Below are 21,266 nucleotides of genomic sequence, written 5' to 3' on the forward strand. Positions count from 1 at the left end.
CTTTATTTTATTTTCCCCCATTATCTTCCCTTGACTCCCTCCCACTCCCACTGCAAATCATTTTATTTATACCATGTGTTTTGATCATATTCTTTTCCATTTCCAAATTCCTTCCAGATCCTTCCCACCTCCTTACCCAACCAACTTTGTATTCTTTTTCTCCCTTACATCCTTGTCACCCCTCTCAAAATTAAAATCTAAACAAACAAAAAGTCCAATAACACAAAAATACCCAAACAAAACAATACAAAATAAAAGGTACAAAACCAAAAACATGGAGTCCCTTTTGTGTTGGCCAACTACTCCTGCTCTGGAGTGTGGTTGATGTATTCAGTGGCATTCTATTGGTGAAAACTGGTTTTCCCTTTCTCAGCAGGTATCAATTGCAAATAGTTTATTGGCTAGGGATGGGGCTTTATGTACATCTGATGAGACCCTGCATGACAGTTTTCTTTCTTATTAACTTGTACAAATACTTAGGAATTCCACCTAGGGGCTCCAACTTATACTAAATCAGAGTGTGATTTTTACATGGGGCCCATCCACATCAATTAAAAGCTAGAGTCCTTGAGAAACTGGAATAGTGGCAGTGTTTTTTTAGAAATAAGGTAAACGCTTGGGCTTTATCTTGAGACAGTTCTGAGTGTTTACTATTTTTATGGTAGAGTGACCCTTTCCAGTCAGATGTTCAGTGGGTGCTGGATGCTCCTGGGAATCAGAGAGATGATACTGACAGAGACCATGCACTGCTAGACCCATCTCCAATGATGTGGCGAAAGCCTAAAAGGCCACTCTTCTGAGGAAGCATGAGAAGGCGGTGAGAACTGTGGATCTGGCCATGTTTAGTGTGTGTCTTCAGCTTCCAGAGAGAAATGTGTGTGAAAGAGAAAGCCCCAGGAGCCCACCAGATAACCACCCTGGCAGCCCTGGAGTTTTCTTTTTGTGTTGGCTTATTTAGACATCTACTTTATTTCTAGGCTGTGCACATCTTTGGTAAAGATGAGCCCTCTATAATCTGAAAATTCCCAATACAACATGTTCCAAAATCTACAACTTTGCGTACCAACATGACACCACATAAAAACACACATAGGACATGTCACAGTGTACTAAACTACTCTATGGGCCATCTTTAGATTATAGTTAGAGTAGGTTCCTAGCCTTAATATATCTCAAAATGTGTATTCAGATATTCCACTATCCAGAAAGACCTGGAATTGGAAAAACTTTTGGCCTTAAGCATTTTATTTCGATAAGGCAAATTAACTTGTATTACATATGGAAAAAAAAACCAAAAACCTAAATTTTTTGAATTCTGAGAGAGTATAATAATAAAATGGGCAATGCAGTGCAGATTTTAAAACAACTGACCTGAAGATATCATTCATACTTCAATTCAGCGTGTATGGGTTAGTAACTCCGCCCAGATAAAGAGCAGAAAACCCTGCTTTGATGATGACATGTCATGGATTAAATCATGTCTTAGTTTGTTTTCTGTTGTGATAAACACAATGACCAAAAATAACTTAGGGGAAGAAACAGTTTATTTCACTTACAGGTTCATCATCACGGGAGCCAAGGCAAGGACTTGAAGCAGAAATCATGTGGTAAAGCTGCTTCCTGTCCTGCTTCAGACTGTATTCATCCAGCTTTCTTATGCTGCCTTGGCTGAGGATGGTACCACCCATAGTGGGCTGGGCCCCTATGTCAATTAGCATAGAAAAAATGCTTCAGAGACATTGTCGCCAGCCAATGTGATGGAAACAATTCCTCAACTGTGGTTCCCTCATGGTGGGACTATCAAATTGACAGCCGTGAGATTAGCTACCACAGATTCTGTGGTCTAAGGGTAGTTAGTGTGTGAGTCTTTCAGAAATGTAAATCCTTTCCAGGTGATATCATGGGGTTTCTCTGTGTCAGGATGAGGTAGGCAAAGAGTTTGATGCTATGTTTAACCATTTGATGTCTAAGTGTTCTACTGTGCACTTTGTTTAGTGCTGGCATGAGCCTCCACTCACCAATCCAGATGAGGAGATCTCTGAGCACCAACCCCTTATCTTTTCCCACACTGTATTCCCAACAGCAAAAAGGAACTGTCTTGTGCTCAACAGGAATCTGAAATTAGGTTTTAAAAGACATCAATGCTCACAGAGGGACATTTCTGGGTTGACCAGAATCAGAGAATGTGGGTGGAAAGTCAAGTTGGCCTGGGGTCTTCTGGATACTTCCTCAAGTCTAATCCTTTGGACCCAGCAGGGCCTCCTTATCTGCTTAGTGCCTGGGTGATGCAGGCCTGCTTCACTCAGAGAAGGAGGGCTTGTGTGCTCTGTTTGACATGTGGTGTTTTGTTGTAGAATATCATTTTAAGAAGTGTTACATTTGTTTATGCTGTGGAACATTTGTTTAATGATGCAAAAATGTGTTGCATTCTTTTATATTGCGTTTGTTAACTCTGTGTTATTGTGCCTGTCCAAAATACTTGATGGTATAATAAAGAGCTCAATGGCCAGTAGTGAGGCACGATCAAAGATAAGTGGGGCTGGCAGGCATAGAGAATAAATAGGAGAAATTTGGGTGGAAAAGAAGAAAGAGCAAGGAATGTGTGAGGAAGGAGGAGGACTTCAGGGGTCAGCCACCCAGTTATCTAGCTACATAGACAGACACAGCATAAGAAAGAAAGAAAAGGGATACAGGAATAGAGAAAGATAAGAGCTCCAAGGCCAAAGATAGATGGGATAATTTAAAGTTAAGAAAAGCTGGTTAGAAATAAGCCAAGCTAAGGTCAGGCATTTATAATTAAGAATAAGCCTCCAATATATATAGCATGGAGGTCCCTAGGACGACTGTGGCTTATAATAAATTTCGGTTTTACTCAATTTTTGAAAAAAAAAATAGCCAAAAGAATGGAAACACATGAACTATGAACCAAAGGCTGAGGGGCTCCCAGCTGGATCAGGCCCTCTGAATAGGTGAGACAGTTGATTAGCTTGATCTGTTTGGGAGGCAACTAGGCAGTGGGACCGAGTCCTGTGCTCATTGTATGAGTTGGCTGCTTGAAACCTGGAGCTTATGCAGGGATGCTTGGCTCAGTCTGGAAGGAGGGGACTGGACCTGCCTGGACTGAGTGTACCAGGTTGATCGCAGTCCTCAGGGGAGGCTTTGCCCTGGAGGAGGTGGGAATGGGGGGTGGGCTGGGGGTAAGGGGAGGGTGTGGGACGGGGGAGAACAGGGGAACCCGTGGCTGATAAGTAGAACTGAATGGTATTGTAAAATAAAATAAAAGGAAGAAAAAGCCCCCAAATGTGATTTATTTGGGAGCTGGGTGGTGGGTCCCCAAAAGACCAAAGACCAAAGAGCCCAAAGAATAAAAAGAGTGAAAAACAAACAACAACAGTTGTTCTTCATCCTCTCAAGACTTTTAGATTAACAAAGTCAAGTGTCAGTCTTTATGTTAGACACTTCTTGCCTGCAGCATGGTCCACCTGTGTGTGCTCAAGGATGTTGAAATTTTTCTTTTATCATTTCCTGCCACTGGAGAGGGCAGTCCACCTTATTTCTCTGCAGTTCTTTCTATGCCAAAGTTATTATTTTGTTAAAGTTAAGAATAACACTAGCAGTAGGAGTGATATATGTGCATCAGATTAATGAGCTGGGAGTTCTAGGAGAGAGCATGTGTGCAGAGGCTCTAAGAGGTAAGATGAGTTCTCCCTATGTTCTCAGAAGTGCATTGCATGTAAACCAATGCTCATTGTACCTAATGTTCTTGTCTCAGCACAGCATGCTGTGAGGAGAGACCTACCTCTATGGAGGGAGGGGGCATCAGGTCTGTGAAACGTTTAGGTGAGAACCTCACTTTCAGGAGCAGGAGAAAGCACAGCACGTGAAAGGAACACGCTAGAAATGGACAGATACAGTCTCACCCTCTTAGTCTTGTAGGAGCATGCCTGCCATTGCTCCACAGTGATACTCAGGAAATAGCTGGGTCTGTATATCCATTTGCAGAGCAGTGAAGGGGGATGGTGAAGGAGGCTGTATCTATGAAGACGTGATGATAGCGGACATCTAAGTGAAGAATGGGTGAAGCTGAGTGTCCTTTCATACTCGAGGAGACGTGTGCTCTGCCATTGTTCCTGCCAAGGCTCTGTGTGGTCCATAGTGCTGGATTCTCAGTCTTGATCTTGCTGGTCTAAGTGCATTTTTTTTCCTTTTGGTGATTGACTTATTTGAGTTAGCATTTCTTCTAGGTTCATATATGTGATGCGGATGGCATGATTCTTTCTTTTACATGGCTGAATAATATCTTATAGGATGTGTAAGGCTTTTTGTTTTTATCAGTTCATCTCTCATTGGACCTTTAGGTCAATTCCACATCTTGCTCATTGTGAATGATGCTGCAGTGAGCATGAGAATGTAGATATATCTCTCACACCTGTTTTTCTTTCCATTCGATATAGACCCAGGCGGGGTGTTTGGGATCATATAGTAGTTTTGAGGAACTCATATATTATCTTCTTTAATGGCAAGACTATTTTGCATACAAGGGGTCCCTTTGCTCTACATCTTCAATATAATCATTCCTTATCTTTTCAACAATAGACAGCTTAGATTTGAGGAAACAATCTTGGGGCAGATATTATTTGCATTTCCATGATTGACAGTGTAGACATCCACTTTCCAGGCCTGCTGTTTCTACATGTTTCCAGGTCTGTGCCTATTTTCTTATGTTGGTATTTTATTTATTTTTTCCTATTGAATTGTGGGTGGCCCAGAGGAGCTGGAAGCTGGATTCTGGGAACCCAAGTGCCAGAAAACAGGGTGTGGCTTGCTTTCTGTCCAGCACCGTAAAGTAAGCGGTCTTTCCCTGTTCTACAACTGCACTTGCACAGAGGAAATGGGTGCCTTCCCTGACACTTCAGGAAATAACCAGAGGCCTGCGTTTACCCGAGAACCAGCCTCAATACTGTGATCTCTGTCACTCTTGTATTTTCTAGGAAATCAGAAAGATATGGTCCTCACCGGATCAGCTGGACTGTGAACGTCTTAGCAGGACTCTTTTCAGTGCCTTGGAAGGCTTCAAAAGGAGCTTGGAAAATGCTTCTAGCCAGGGCTGCACATGCCAGCCCATGGTGGGAACAGTTCAGCACCACATGCACAGGTCTGTGTAACAGGCACTTGTATCCTCCCCAGTATTCCTAATCCTCAGCCAGATGTGTGTTTAACTTACTGATTTCAGATAACAATGGGTACCACATAGTAGTCAAACACCAGGGCTTTTCATAAATACACTTTTAAATGTTAAAGCACAAGATCAACATTTACCATCAGGTGAACTTTATAATGAGCAGGACACTGGGTCAGATGTTGTGCAGGATGACAGTATGGTATTACATATAAATATGTGAGCAGTCAAATATTTTCAAATCACTTCATATTTGATTAAAACTTTTCAGTGTGTTCTAGAAGTATGAGCCCCAAAGAGAGAGTCAGAGGCTTTCTATCCTGCAGATGACGTAGGCACAGAGAACTGGCCATCTCTCAGTGGCTACACTAATTTTTCAGATACACCATAGTCTATTTTATCTATTTCCCACATCTGTGAGAAGGCATTTATCGTGCATCTTGATGTCATCATCCTGATTCATTTGCTGGGCTGGACTGACTGAGGACATGTTGGAACCCTGGTGTTAATGAAATTCACACACAGATGGTATCAGAGGACAGAGTACGTCCGTTTATCAGAGAGAACCTGTGTTATCTAGTCCGGCTCCCAGAACCAAGGCAGTGTTTTTCACTCCCGCTTTGCTTCTGCTGTTTTATCTTGTCTCATTGTAATTTTTTTTCTCACTTTAGGTTGATCAAAAGTCTCAAGGAGACTTGGATGACAAGGATTCCTGTTATGATGTTTCTTAGCAATTTCACAGTCACAGAGGGTATGTGGTTTCCAAACTTGCTTGATTAAATTTAGTGTTTCAGCCCAACATGTTGTTAAGATAAAACATAAAAAAAGGGAAGTTGTGCTATATTGTTAAAGAGGAGGAAGACTTGATTTTGAGAGGGGGTGGGGACAGAAAGGGTTAGGAGGGAGGGAAGGAAGGAGAAATGGTGTGATTATATTTCAATTAAAAAAACAAGTAAAATGAAATTCAGTGTTTAATTCTAATATATTAAAATAAAACACAAATAGCAAGAGTTGTACTATATGTTATCTAAAAACAAAAACAACCAAACCATTTAGAACATGGCTAGTCATAGGCATTCAGGCTTCAGAAAGAAATTCCCAAGGCCTGAGGTCTCAAAAGTCAGGTAGAAGAAAGAAAGGAATTTTGTGTTGTCCGGATTTCTCACTGACCTTCTGTCCTTCCGCAAACACTTTGTCCTATGAGTCTCTGTCCCATCCACACAGCCCCTAAAACTCACACAGTGTTAGTATGATGAGTGTGAAGAACTCTCGCATGCCCTTAGGAGATAATTTTCTTATTTAAGAAAGTGAAAGATGAGGTCGCTGTAGCACATGGTCACTGTTCATTCAGAAAGAGCTCTTTCTAAAGCAAGTCTCAAAACATACAGGACTCAGAGTCAGCCATTGACTAGATGATACCACATAACTGGAAGTTCTTTATTTACTTAAATAAGAAGTGATCTCAGAAACCCCTAGAAAAGTAAAACTTTAATTAGTGTCTATGATAAGCTGGACACCATGAGGGAAACTTCTCATTTAGGTGGCAACATCAAATATTTTTTAAGTCAATAAAAATTCTGAAAATTTCTTTTCCTTGTGTGTATTCTTCAGATGTAAAAATAAAGAATTTGATGAAGAACATCACCAAATTAACCGAGGACCTTCGCTCTTCCTTCCACATCTCAGATGAGACCATCCACAGCATCCTAGAAGCCCAGATTTCCCATTCAAAGGTACGGGGCTGCTTTTCATCAGGAAGGAGCCCTCACAGCTGCAGGTGCCCTGACCTCCTTTCTCTGCCTCCTCCTCCTTGTTCCATAGCTTGGGAAGGCATGGCTGCACAAATGACATAGTTGAAAGCAGAGGGGCACATGTGAACAAGCAGGGAGCTGAAGGCTGTCAACATCTTGTGACATGACTTGGTCACATCGTCTTCATCTGGGACAGAAAAGATGATGTTTCTGGCACCACTTATGTTAGTGATTTCTAATCCTAATGTATGAAGTCCATTAAGCTTGTGTATGTTTCCATACATGTCATAAATCTTGAATCCCCAAACAAAGCTAGTTAAAAATATATAATCTACCATGGTGGAGAGTAACTGTGTGCTCTGGTCATGTGGTATGGATACGACTCATAACAGATGAGCAGTGCCAGGCCCAGGCTTCCCTAGCTTGACTGAGAAGTGTTGGGTAAGGAAGTAGACAAAGGAGTAGTTTAAAACCCTTACGCCATGTGTTACTTACCTTTTGACCTGTCCAAACGGTGTAAGGGTATTGCTTATTAGCTGAGAGGGGAGCAGATGGCAATCATGTTGGCCACAGCAAATGCCACCTGAATCTTTAGCTGATAGTTTTTTCTTTTCTTTTTTCTTTTTTGTTTAAACACATGAGTGCTTCAATTGACAATCACTCAGGCTCTGATACAAATTTAATTTCATGTTAATTCCAACTAATTGAGGCTAAATACAAGCTTGGTCAGTAGACTCATTAACAGTTCATCTAAATTAAGAAAGAAATAGATGAAAAGCTAGGGATCCAAAAATGCAAACTATATATCACAAAGTTACTTAGCACAAGAAAGGGAGTATCTATTTTCGATAAAAACATCAATTGTGTCTCATTAGACACAACGTGCCCATGGAAATGTGGGGATGGAGGAGGAGGGGAGCCCATGGAAATGTGGGGATGGAGGAGAGTAAAGCAGTGCTAACATTTCTTCAACGAAGTTCAGCGGAAATTGTGACGGCTGTAGCTTGAACACTGCAGTGTGGAACATCTACCGGGAATCAGGAGCAGTGGCTGGAGTAGTTTTGCAGCAGCCCAAGGCTGCTTGCGGAGACGAGTTACTGATAAATTCACTTCGGTAGTCTTTCACACACATACACACACCTTACATTCCATTTCCATTTGAGCAGAAAATTCCTGCCTGGCTGCTTGCAGCCACCAGGTGTCACTGACGTTCTATGGTGAGGGGGCTTTGCAGGCAGCGGGTGGATATGCAGTGCCAATTGCAGCACAGATGCTTTTGTAGTTACCGCCCCCTCCACCCTCAATCTGTATACAGTTCTCTGCAGCTCTAAAAACCACTGTGGTCACCTAACTAGACGGATCCATAGGTAATTGGACGGGGACTGAACAAATGCATTCTCGTTGTTCAGACACATGAGGCTATTCCCTTTAGTGTGTACACATGTCTAAACATACCCACAGCTGCTTAACAGGTGCCACTTTGGGCTCTGTTTTCTTCTAGAGTATCAGTTGGTGGCCACTCTTTGTTTGTTGCCCCGTCTTCTTTTGCTGGTCCCTGGCTTTCTTTCCCATAGTCTCATTACTCAATTTACAAATTCACCACTTTGGACTCATTCCAAGTAACTGGTGGCCTACAAGGGACATTTTGTGTTGCTGGGTCCCTTTGGGATGTTTCGAAAACCTTGGCTTTGCTCTCCCTTTTGTCCACTCCAGATCTTCCCATGTATCAAGCATGGTTCTTTGAAGCTGTACCTCAAAGGCATTGCTCTAAGGAGCCAGCCTTCTGTGAAGACAGCTCATTTAACATGCAATGCTAACTGTAAATGAAGAGAATGGAAGTCCTGTGATACACATGTAATGCAATGGTGGAGGCAGGCAATCACAGGAAGCTGGCCTTAGCAGGGACATTGGGAATGGAGCTGGAATACTGTGAGCCATAGTACTGGAGATATCCCAATGCTGAAGAAGGCAAGGACAGGCTCACAGCTTGATACCTGGTTGCTTTCCCTTCCTTGCCAGGGTTCATATGGGCAGTCTCTCTCCTCCTTGCCTTCCTTTTTGAACCTGGGCATCTTGTCATCCAAACCCAACATCTCAGACTCCTGACAAGTGCTGGAGCCTGAAGCCTGTCTAGCCCAACCTTCTGCCTAGGGCTTGATTCCCTTCTACTGATTTCATAGTGCACCACTCTAGTGGAGCCTGCCCCAGTGGGAGGGAGCCCAGTGACGCTCCACTGTGAGATGGTTCTAGTCAGGAATATGAAAATACAGAACGGATTGATTAGCTCGCTCTCTCTTCATACCCCTGGCTACTTTAATAGCAGTGTCTTTTTCAACTGATGATTCTAGCCAATTCATACATATACTTTTTTTGAAGTATCCCATGAAAGGTGCATTTTGGCTGATCATTACAAACATACTCTAAGGAGCATTACTGAGTGCTCACATTCCTATCCCCTGCTTCTCAGAGCCTTATCTTTGTAATTCTCCCAACCAACCTTTGGAGACATTGGATACTCTTACTACTGTTGTGAAGTCATGGAAACTGGAGTTTTACGTGGAAATCCAGGATCTTCCCAGTCATACAGTGAGAGCTTGGGTCAGACCCACCAAACAATGTCTTCACCACCGACTTCAATCCGGCGCTCAGTCCTGGATGGATCCCATGACCCTCTGCTATTCTCTCACCCTCCTCTCTTGCATTTGTTTCTTTATCTGCCAGTAGATCTGAGCTCAGGCCCAGAGCAAAGCGATGTTCACTAAAGTATGTAAGATCTGTTTTCCCCATTTGGCCCAATTTTACTTTCTTAAATTTTACATTTGTCTTAATCAGTGTTTCTCTTGCTATAACGAAACACCATGACCAAAAAGCAATTTGGAGAGGAAATGGTTTATTTGGCTTACACTTCCCCATCACTGTTCATCACCGAAGGAAGTCAGGACAGGAACACAAGCAGGGCTGAAACCTGGAGACAGGAGCTGGTGCAGAGGCTATGGTGGGAACTGCTTACACTTGCTTCCCCTGGCTTGCTCAGCTTGCTTTCTTATAGAGCCCGGGACCACCAGTCCAAGGATGGCATCACCCACCATGGGCTGGACCTTCCTCCATTGATCACTAATTCAGAAAATGCCTTACAGCTGGATCTCATGGAAGCATTTCCTCAACTGAGGTTCCTTCCTCTGTGATGACTCTAGCTTATGTCATATTGACACATCAAACCAGCCAGTAAAGCATCAAACCCGAAATCAGCAGAGTCACTGTTCTCATAGTTCCACCGTGGCTGCACTGCCATCAGTGTGTCCTTGCTGCTCACAGAAAGACTGAGCAGGGCTCCTCCCACCCTGTCCACATTTTATCTGCATCTCAGAGTATAAACTTAATAGCCGGGTCACAGCAGAACCACATTCTCAGTCCCGCTCTTGACCCACGGCTCCTGCTGTGCAAGCTCTTACTGAAAATGGTGAGTGCCTCTCGTGAGGATCATCACTAGGTTTGAATCAAACAAACATCCATGTGGCTGAGTTTATAGGCCCAGAGCGGGGGAAACACCTCCCCAAGTCCCTGGTCTTCCTGCAGACTGCCAAGTCAAACATGGATGTGTAGGAACCACATCAGGAACACATCGTCTTTGTCTCTGAGAGTCTACGGTATGGGCCCAAGCAAAGCCTGAGTTGCCTGCTCCATGCTGGATGAAAACAGGGCATGTTTCTAAGTGAGCAATGGTGCCTCCTTAGCTTTATATTCCTCCCCTATGCTACTTGATTCAGACATATTTCCAAGAAGAAAAAAAGGGCATAATAATATTTTCAAAAGATAAACAGCAAAAATGGAAAACCACACAAAGGAGTGTCAAACAACCCTACCGCAAGCACTTGCCTCTGGGTGGTATCTTGGAGCTCTCGGAGGGATCTTCTTTATTTAGGAAGTGAGGTGGCTAGAGTTTCAAGACGAACAGTTTTACCCTGAACAAATTCTAAAACATAAGCCTAAGTTCTAAGAGCTGGCACCATTGAGTAACCCACTGCAGAGTGGTGGAGACAGAGGTTCTCAGCAGGCATGGGAGGACTGACATGGGACCAGCTTGGGTTCCTGCCCACCCAGGGCTGGGAGCAGCTCGTTTGGAGTTGAGGGTGTGTTTGGATGAGTCCCATTTCCCTGCAAAGTCCTAGCCTGGAGCCAATTACAGATGAGCAAATGCGGCACTGAAAGCCAGGTTAGTGCCCAATACCACACCCTCAGGGATCCCTGGGAAGTGCCAGAGCACACCAGGAAACAGGTGTAAGGAAATGTGCCTGCTCCACTATCATTTGCATAAAGGTGTGTGCATGCGTGTGTGCGTGTCCATGTCTGTATGGAGGCCAGAGGGTAGTAGTGGCACCATTCTCTACCTTCTACATCGAAGCAGCCTCTCTCTTGGAACCCATAGCTTGCTGACTCATCTAGTCTGGCTAGCTAGCTTGCTTCGGGGATTTCTTGTCTCTAGATCCCAAGTCCTGGGGCTATAGGTAGGGTACCATGGCTGTGTTTTATACAGATGCTGGGGATCTAAACTCCATTCTTCATATTTGTTCAGCAAGTGTTTAATCTGGCTAGCCATCTCTTGAGCTCCTAAATCCAGGTTTTGCTTAGTTTGTAGATGAAGGACATCTCTGTGTGTCTCTCTCTCTTATTTTTAGCGTCTGGGGATCCCTGACTGATACACTGTACTGTCTCTGAATGACTTTGTAGCACATCGAAGCACCCATGGAGCCCTCTCTGACTGCAAGGCTTCTGGTTTGATGCTATCTCTAATCACTAGGGTTTCCACAATCGGTGTTAGCTTGAGGATTTCACAGCAGTCACACCCAGGGTAGCTATAACATGCAACAGGGGGTCCAGTTGCTTGTGTTTTATTTTCTGTGCAATTTTGTTACATGTCAGTAACTGAAAGATGAACCTTCGTGAGGGGGCCCCTGAGTCCTTGAATGTGTCATGGAATACCAATGGAGTATAAACAGATACATTTCCATTTTCTGAGTTTATGTGCTTTTATTTTATTTTTTTTAAGGAAACTATGAAAGCTTGGAAATCCCCTTTTAAATCTAGAAGTAAAGGGAGGCAAAAATTGATTTAAAAAGACTAGTTTCCTCCACATTAACAGTAAAGAGTGAGCGATCCGGCAAACAGAAAGCAGAGAGGGGTAAAACAGCATCAGCTGACAAGCCCCGAGTGCTGTGGAACAGGCAACCTCAGGGACATGGCATTGATGGCGAGTGCTCCGCGGAGCTCTACCGAGAGAGGACCAAAAGGTTCCACCCCAGCGCTGCCAGGGCTCCAGCAGAGGGAAGCTGCACAGACAGAGGATGACTTGCAGTTTCAAAACCACTTCCATTCAAAACGCTGAAAACCAAACAGTTAGGCTCCACCGTGGTCTGGTTCCGGGTTATCCCCCAAAGGCCCACGGTGTAAATGTCTGGTCCCTTCAGGAAGTGGCTCTAGTTGGAGGAAGTTAGTTCATAAGGACTTCAACCTTCATAAAGGGACCTTGGGGGCCTGAGCCTTGCTTTCTTTCTCTTTGTTTGCTGGCCACTCTGAGGTGGGCAGCTTGGCTCCCCCTGTGTGCATCCCACCAAGATGTGCTTTCAGCAGGATTGGTAGACTATGAAGCAAGACCTCTGTAATCATGAAACAAAATAAACCTTTCTTCCTTATGGGTGTTTGCCTGGGGCATTTTGTCACGATGATGGAAAGCTAACAGAAGCACCGTGTCTGTGAGTTGAGTCTTCAGCACACAGTTTCCAGGTGTTTGCTTTTTGTGGGAAAGTAGGGTCTGGGGGCGGGGCAGGGGGTCTGAAGCATATACTGTGCTGGTCTTGCTTCTGTCTGATCCGGGTGTTTGTTTTTCTTGGGGAGGTGGGGTCTGGGGAGGGGGGAGAAGGGGCTGAAGCACATATTGTGCCGCCCTTGCTTCTGTCTGATCCGCAATGCTTCACAACAGCTTCTCTCCAGTGTCCTCACTGTAGCTTTGTCTGGAAAGTGTGATGAAGAAATTCTTCATCTCCTGCTGACATTTCCCGAGAGTGAGAAATCCTGGTTTGCTACAAGGGAGCTCTGCAGCCTGCCTGGATCTCAAGTGTTCTCTCTGCTCGTGGTGATGGGCCAGAACCTGAACTTGAGGAACTTCATTTACAAAGTAAGGACCAAACCCTTGGGGGGGGGGGCACTGCAGGGAGGCTGCTCCTATGACTGTGCTGACCACACGCTGACTGTTGTCTGCTTCCTCAGACCTCAAACCCAAGGGTGCTTGGTGCCTTGTATCTTAGTTAGGTTTCTATCGCTGTGGTCAGTGCCATGGCCAGAAACAATTTAGGGAGGAAAGGGTTTATGTCACCTTACACTTTCATGACACAATCCATTATTGAAGGAACTCAAGGCAGGAACTGAAGGAGAACCCATGGAGGAGTGCTGCTCATTGGCTTGCTCCCTGTGGCTTGCTCAGCCTGCTTTACTTAGAGTACCCAGGACTACTAGCCCAAAAGTAGTACTGCTCACAGTAAGGTGGGCCCTCACAAGTCAATCACTACTTAAGAAAAATGCTTCCAACCTTGCCTACATGCCAGTCTGATGGAGGCACTGCTTTTCAATTTTGGTTCCTCTTCCCAGATATGTCTAGGTTTGTGCCAAGTTGACAAAAAACATCTAGCACATTTCCTATATACTTTAACTTCTCTACATCAGGTGTAATACTCAAGAGCTGATAAATGCTATGTAAATACCTGTTATACTGCATTCCCTTTGGAATACTGACAAGAAAAATAATGGTACGTATACATTATAGATACATAAAATTTTTTTTGGCCTTCAGGTTGTTTAAATCTATGGGTGGCCCATGGCCCCTATACTAGCTGCAGCATGGGACCAACAATGAAGGATTCTGTGGCAGCCTCAGTCACTTGGGAAGGGGGGCATTCTGGGGATGGCATCTTGGTTAGATCTTGTCAAATAAATGGAAGTCTAGAAGACCTTGTAGTGTGTCCACGAGGTCAGGACCATTGAAGCATTGGGCACAACATGGTAGCAAGAAATGTCATGAAGCCCTCTAGTCAATTTTTTCTCCTCAAGAGACAGCATCCTATGTATTCAAGGAAGCAGGGTTGAGCCTAGTTCATGCCTAAGATGCTAAGGCAGATGTGCCTACCATGTTGTGGCCCTCACTTTCTTCGTTGCCTGGATCTGTGGTGTCTGCCCTATCTGTCTAGATGCATCCAGTTCTACCAGGGCAGCTGTGGGAAAGTGTAGAGGGGTGGGCAATATAACATCCCTGTATCCCCGTATATACCAACCCTTTAACTGCTCCATAGCAGTTCTCTACAAAGCAGGGAAGGACTGAAAGACTATGAAGGTCACATCCCCAGAGAAGACGTACCTGTGTACATGCGGGAAGCTATCTCAGCCCCGACCCAGCACCAGTTCCCAGTCTTGCTTCCTAGTCTCAGCCACCCTTTCTGGAAGGTCTTCCTCATCTCCACGCATGAACTTTCATTGAGATCCCCAGCACCCTCTCTTCCTGCCCTTGCCCACGGCTTTCTAGGAGTTCTACTGTTTTCTCCTGAGGATGTGTCACATAGGCCATCAGAAAGGTCCTGATCGGCAACAGGGCAAGGTGGCTACTGGTGTTCCACGTGCAGGAGAACAGTCTTGGGCCAGAAAAGAGTAGATTTGCTTTTCTGGCCATTTGTGGTCTTTTCCCGTTCTGTTGCTCTAGGAAACCTCTGACAAATGTTCATTTACCTCCCCCACTCTCACTCTCATAACCATGTGTCTCCAGGAACAAATACTAATTTTTATGTGTACTTTAAAGTCTCAAGGCATACCTTCTTTTTTTTTTTTTTTTTTTTTTTTTTTTTTTTTTTTTTTTTTTTACAGTCATTGAGTTTCAGTTTATTCACTAATTTAATCTGCATTCAGTGATATGCTGCTCCTATGGGCTCATTGAATAACAAAAGAAAAAAATATTTTAATACAAGCAGAGAGGCTACCAAGCAGGCTGTCACTCACTGACAAGTGCTTTAGAGAGAAATGATTGTAGGAGTGGAATGAGGGAAAGAGAGGATGCTCTACTGACGGCAAGTGATGGGTGAGCTATGGGAGGTGGGCGGTTTTGACTGCTGTCTGGAGGAAATTTAGCAGCTGGAATAGGCAGAACAGTGCTCTTGGCAGAGAGGAACAGCACCACCTAGGTACAGGGACTCTGAAAATGAACAGGGCCGGAAGACAGGGTCTCCATCTACACAACACAGTTTCTGTGACAGCAGGAATTAGCAGCTACTGGATGAAAAAAAAAAAAAACCGAATGAATGGGGACGGGAGCCATGCCTCAGTGGGTAAGAGCTCTTGCTGTGGAAGCAGAGGACCTGAGATCTGCTGCCTCTGCCTCCTGCGTTCTGGATTAAAGGCATGCACTGCCATGCCTGGCTAGCAGGGGCTTCAGGATTAAGTTACCTCCCAAAAGTCTCTAAACTTTATTTTTTCTTTTCTTTCTTTCTTTCTTTCTTTCTTTCTTTCTTTCTTTCTTTCTTTCTTTCTTTCTTTCTTTCTTTCTTTCTTTCTTTCTTTCTTTCTTTCTTTCGGCATACCTTCTATATTTTACAGATTTGCTGTCTTGACACTTCCAGCTGACATGCCAAGGAGTTTAGCTTTCTATTTGCTCATCACAGACCCTTCATTTAACATTCCCTACCACACTATCAATTAACCCATTGTAGTGCCTGCTCCCACATGCCCACATAGGCCTCTCAATGCTTCTTAGGGCCAAATAAGTGCTTGGACAAAGGCCCTTATACCTGCCAGGATTTCTTTGGAGAATGAGATATTAGATTGGATCCTATCTTTGAGGACACAGCAAATGCGACACTATCATTAATAACAATAGCTCCCTTTATCAGGCCCTTCCATACACACAACGTCATGAGAGGTCACTCATATGTAACATTGCTTGGAGATGGGAGGGTGTTCCATAATGCACATTTGCATGCATTGCTGCTGAGAGTCAAGCCACTTCAGTTCACAGGTACCTTCTGTCTCACTTGCTGACAGTGAATCCCAGAAGCCTTTGGTGAAGGAGGCTTGGCTATGTCAACATCACCCATGTTGGAATCCCAGTCACTTCATACAAGAAGTCAGTGGCCTCAAGGGGTCACCTCTAAGTGACAGCTCTAAGTAGAAAGGGGAGTGGGGAACCCTCCAAAAGACTCACCCTGTCTCCTGTTCCTCAGTCTCTTCTTTGGTAGTGTGCTGAGTAGGTCATCACAGGCAAAGCATACCGCTAAATGTGAAATTGTGACCTCTTGGCCTCAAAGCAGCTGTAGAGCAGCAGGACTCCAGAGGACAAAATTAAAAAGCAGTGACCATTGGGCTCCTTGACCCAGTCTGGGAACTCAAAATTCAGGATGTAGATGACCTGCAGAGGGAGGAGAATCCCTCTGATGTTTCCCACCTGTGGACAGAGGGGCTGCCTGCTAAGTTATTATGGTCAGCCAAAAAGTACCCAATTGTATAACTAATATTGCAGGTGCTGTTCTAGCTTCATTTCACACATGAATGACCCAGACTGAAAAGAACCCCAATTTTGGAGTTTACATTGTAGGGGGTATGCAAACAAGGAGCAAGGTGGGAAGTGTGTCAGGTGGCCTGAGCACACGTAGGTTTCAGAGGACACTTTTGCCGGTCTAATTGGCAGCCCTGAACTTCTCTCACTGGTAGACTCCAGGAAGCCTTTCATCTCTCCAGGCTTCCATTTGCTCAGGCACCACCCCAGGGTGCTAGGAGCACTGTGATGGATGGAGCATGCCTGTGAGTCACATAAAAACACTGTTTTATTTTGAGCCTCCTTTCAAACTTCCACCTTAAGTCATTTAGAAGACACTAAGAAACAGTTTGAAAGTGATTCGGATTCTAACTTTTTGTTGCTGGTTTATATTTTAACAATACTGCTATAATTTAATGTGCTCTGCCAAACACAGTTACATCTACTCCAACACAGAATTTTTATAAAGTATATAAAAAAATAAGGCTTTGAAGTTCAAGAGAGGAGAAAATCAAGACACGAAGTTGTCACTGCTCAAGAGGCGCTTGTGAGAGTGGAAATGGTATTGATTATTCCATTTTTTCTTTTGCTACCCGGTAAGACTCTGATACCCTCTGAAGCAAATGGCTTGCTCAACTCCCTGTTGGATGTCATTTCCAGCCTCAGCTCCATCCTTGCCAGAGCCCAGCATGCCCTTGAACACCTCTCTGAATTTCTTCACACATTTAAAATCAACGCCTTGCTAGACATGCCAGACTTCCAACAGGTGTGTTTGATCCTCACATGATGGGAAATGTTGTAGTTTGTTTTCTTTGTGTTTGTTTCTTTTTCCTTTTTTTCTCTTCCAGCCTGTAATTTCATAGGACCATAGCATATATGGACAAGGACACTTTTTAATGGCTCTGGAGCTAATAGCACGATAGTAGGGCGTGGCATTACTCTAAAATTGAGAAGTGCTATTGATTGACATGACCACCAATGAGGAAGCTGACATGGTTCAGGCTTTGTCTATGAAGTAAAAATCTTCTAAGTCAATTATTAGCATAGATGAGATTTCAAGGGCCTATTTAACTTAATTCTGAGAGCAAATTGCTTTCAAGAACCTTAGAACATTTATTTACATATAAATAATTGGCTTACAAATTACAGATCATTTTCTCCTAATGCAAACACAGACTTGAATTAGGTTAGTGGTTTGATATTAATTTTTGCTTGAATTCCTTCTGCCTGGAATGAAATCAACCAGGGTAAGGAGAGTTGGAGGTACAGGAGGGGCCAGATAATGATGTACCCAGAAACCTTGCCAACAGTATGTCCATGCACTCATCAGTTGATGGCTAGTTTGGGAAGCTGTCAAGAATCAGTATTAATTTAGTAGTGTGAACACATGCTAAGACTATAAGTTTATTTGAAATTGTGATATTATTTGATGGATTAATTTATTAATGGACAAACAAGGAGGTGTGTGAATGTGAGAACTTATGACTGTGTGTGAATGTGTGTGTGTGAATCTGAGTATATATGTGAATGTCTGAGTATAAGTGTAAATGTATGTGAGTGTGTGCGAATCTGAGTGTGAGAGGAAGCATGCATGCATTAATGTGTGTGAATGTGAGTGTGTTTGAGTGTATGTGATTTTGAGTGTGCATGCATGAACGTGTTTGTGTGAATGTGAGTATTTTAGTGTATGTAAATGTATGTGAATTTAAATGTGAATGTGTGAGTATGCAAATGTGTGAGTGTGAGCATGTATTTGTGTGAATGTGAGTGTTTGAGTGTGTGTAAATGTATGTGAATATGTTTGTGAATGCATGAATGTAAGTGTGAATGTGTGAGTATTGAATGTGGGTGTGAGTGTGTTTGAGTGTGTCTTGAATGTGTCTGAATGTGTGTGTGTGTGTGTGTGTGTGTGTGTGATTTTCTTCTTCTACAAAATACATTTACCAGAAAAAAAATCACTGTAGTTATTTCAGTGGTTTCCCAAGAACAGATCAGATTTAAGCAGAGTCGATTCTTTCACTTGTATATACTGTCAAAGACAGAACTATGCTTCCAGAAGTCTGAGAAAACAGTTTAAAATCACTTGTAATTGCTTTCCTTATGCTCAGGTGTCACAGAAAGACCAAACCAGAAGTTCATCTTTTGCCTCTTTCCAGTCTGTGATGAAGCTTCTCTGTAAGGATCAGCAGTCTTTCCTCAGCAACTCTAACATGTTTGTTAATTTACCCAGAGTTGACGAACTCTTGGAGGATGACAAAGAGAAGTTCAACATTCCTCATGACTCAAGTAAGACAAGAGCCACGTGTGCTTATGTAGGCTGGCTTGGACGGTAATAACTGGGCCTGCGTGGTAAAAGTGTTCTTTCTGGGCTGACCTCTGGGCACATGCTGGCCCTGAGTTTTCTCCTTCATTTTCACCGGTCACTGAGTGCCGGCACAGTAGTCCCCTGTAGACTTTCCCAGGGCCCATGGTCACAGGCCAATCATGTATCTCCAAGAAACTGAGTCTAAAATATCTGACTCACCTGAAACCCTAGTCTCTTTGGTACCCTAGGATAAGCAATGTTGATGACAGCATTAGGGATCATTTGGCAGTAAGCCAGTGTATCCCATAGCTGATGAATAATTTGTATAGCCGTCAAATGTTTGGGCAATTGATAGTGAAGACATAGATTAGGGTTATTTAATTTTAATAATTTTGTTTCTTCTTTAATATTCCTTTCTCTTTGTTTTTCATTTGGGAATCTTAACTGGTTATCTCTCTTTCGTCCATATACCCTCTAATTCATCCATCCATCCATCCATCCATCCATCCATCCATCCCTCCATCCATGCATCCACCCATCCATCATCTCATCCATTCATCTCCCCAGTCAGTTGATTAACACTGAGGACCAATCTTTGTTGATCCTTTTCTGCATTTTTTTTTCTAAATGGTTGTCACAGAAACCATTAGACAGCACCACCAGCTTTATTTTCTAGAGGTCATGTCAGAAGCTCAGAGATTACTAAATTACTTACCTGAGTTTGCTCAGCTCACAATCACAGATGATTCTTGGGATCAAGTTCCTTGTACTACGCATACTACAGTTACTCCTAAGATAAGAACTATTTCCATCTTAATTAAGCTTATAATTTAAAGAGCAAGTTGTTAAACAAAGAATAGCCGCTCTAGTCAATGCTTCAAGGATTAGCACGTAGGTATATGGTTAACTTATATTTTAGAGGGGTATTTTTTCTTATCAATTTCATTATATTTGTGATAAAAGGATTTTTTTCTGTTCATGAGATTTTGGAAAGATGAAATTAACACAATGATCAAAATAGTGCTTCTCATACCCATGTGAATCATGGCAAGATAACATTTCCCTGTCAAGGTTCACTTTTTGGGTACAAGAACTGGTTATACTCATGTAATTATAATTATTTATAAATGTTATACTTAGTTACTAATCATTACAGTGATGAATTACCTATGGATTTAGACAACTTACATAGACTTGTTATTGAAATCAATTAGCTTCACAATAAGAGTCACCATCAGGAATTGTTGGAGTCTACATCATAAAATTTAATGTACTAAAAGTATTGTGATAGTCTTGTATGGAATATCAGAGAATCCAGGAGCAACTTGTCAAGGTGACTACATTTAAAAAAGGTCTGTCTTTCTATTCTCAATATTGTGATTATTGAAGTAAGATTTTTTTCTTGACTAAAACCATGTTAAAAAATAATCCCCAATCTCACTGTAAAGTGTCTGTGTCATCTCTATGACAGACAACATCTGGAAGGTGGTATCTTGTTGTTCTAGGGGACAGGGACTGCTAAGTCAGGAATGTGAAAATATTGCCGGCTTACTCCAGTTCAGAGTTATATCATGAAAATATATCCGAGCCATTTCATTGAGAATTAAAACATAGGTAGATGTGTATGTCAGTTCCAACATTAAGTGGATATTTTGTATCAACCTAGATCACCTAATACTTGCCTCCCTCTTTTATTGTGACAGCACCATTTTGTCTGAAGCTTTATCAGGAAATTCTACAGTCTCCAAATGGTGCACTGGTATGGTCTTTCCTAAAACCTGTATTACATGGAAAAATACTGTATACACCAAGCTCTCCAGCGATCAATGAGGTCATTCAAAAGGTAAGATTCTTATAGGCCATACAACACACTGTATCAGGAAGGAATCTTTACACATATAATGGATTTTTAAATGTGTTGCGTTGCATACCATTTTCTTATGTTGATTCTAGTTCATTCTGTCCCAACATTACCCTGTCACTCTTGCTAACTGTGGAGTTGCTGAACGCTTTGCTTAGAGGATGCTCTGGAGGTCGGGAGGGTTACTTCGAATCATGAATGCAGTGAACTCACTTTAATATCAAAATTTGAGGACAATTACAAATAGGACAGTTTAAGGTCAGGTAAGGGGACACAGTTCCAGAACAAAATATTGGTAATAGATTTAATCCATCTAACTTGATGCATCTGATACTGAAGAGAGAGTCCAGGGGTGCAGATGCAAAGTGACCTCCTAAATTATTTTGGTGGTGATGTCTTTCAAATAGACCATGAGGTTTTATGTGACTCTGTGGAGTGTAAGGTGAGATGAAAAGGCCACAAGAATCCCTGAGGAGTTCCCGTATTGTGTAGTTTTGCTCACTTACCTTTTAATATATCGCTTAGCTTCTCTCATATCTAGTTACTAGAAGATCTCCTATGAATATTTGCATTAAAAATTGTGTTCTTCTGGGGACTTTATCTTG

General features: G+C 42.8%; 1 protein-coding gene across 2 annotated transcripts in view; it reads left to right on the top strand.

Annotated features, from left to right (window-relative positions):
- The window catches only part of Abca13 (ATP binding cassette subfamily A member 13), a 432,541-nt gene that overhangs the window by 106,449 nt on the left and 304,826 nt on the right, over window positions 1-21,266 (top strand). For both annotated transcript variants that reach the window (XM_076545963.1, XM_076545964.1), the window contains 7 exons: window positions 4,992-5,155; window positions 5,851-5,930; window positions 6,791-6,912; window positions 12,908-13,102; window positions 17,097-17,261; window positions 18,604-18,781; window positions 20,504-20,643. In XM_076545963.1, coding sequence (XP_076402078.1) covers window positions 4,992-5,155; window positions 5,851-5,930; window positions 6,791-6,912; window positions 12,908-13,102; window positions 17,097-17,261; window positions 18,604-18,781; window positions 20,504-20,643 — 1,044 coding nt within the window. The remainder of the gene's footprint in view (window positions 1-4,991; window positions 5,156-5,850; window positions 5,931-6,790; window positions 6,913-12,907; window positions 13,103-17,096; window positions 17,262-18,603; window positions 18,782-20,503; window positions 20,644-21,266) is intronic.

The sequence above is a fragment of the Peromyscus maniculatus genome, chromosome 10 (assembly GCF_049852395.1).
Source record: "Peromyscus maniculatus bairdii isolate BWxNUB_F1_BW_parent chromosome 10, HU_Pman_BW_mat_3.1, whole genome shotgun sequence".
NCBI classification, from domain to species: Eukaryota; Metazoa; Chordata; class Mammalia; order Rodentia; family Cricetidae; genus Peromyscus; species Peromyscus maniculatus.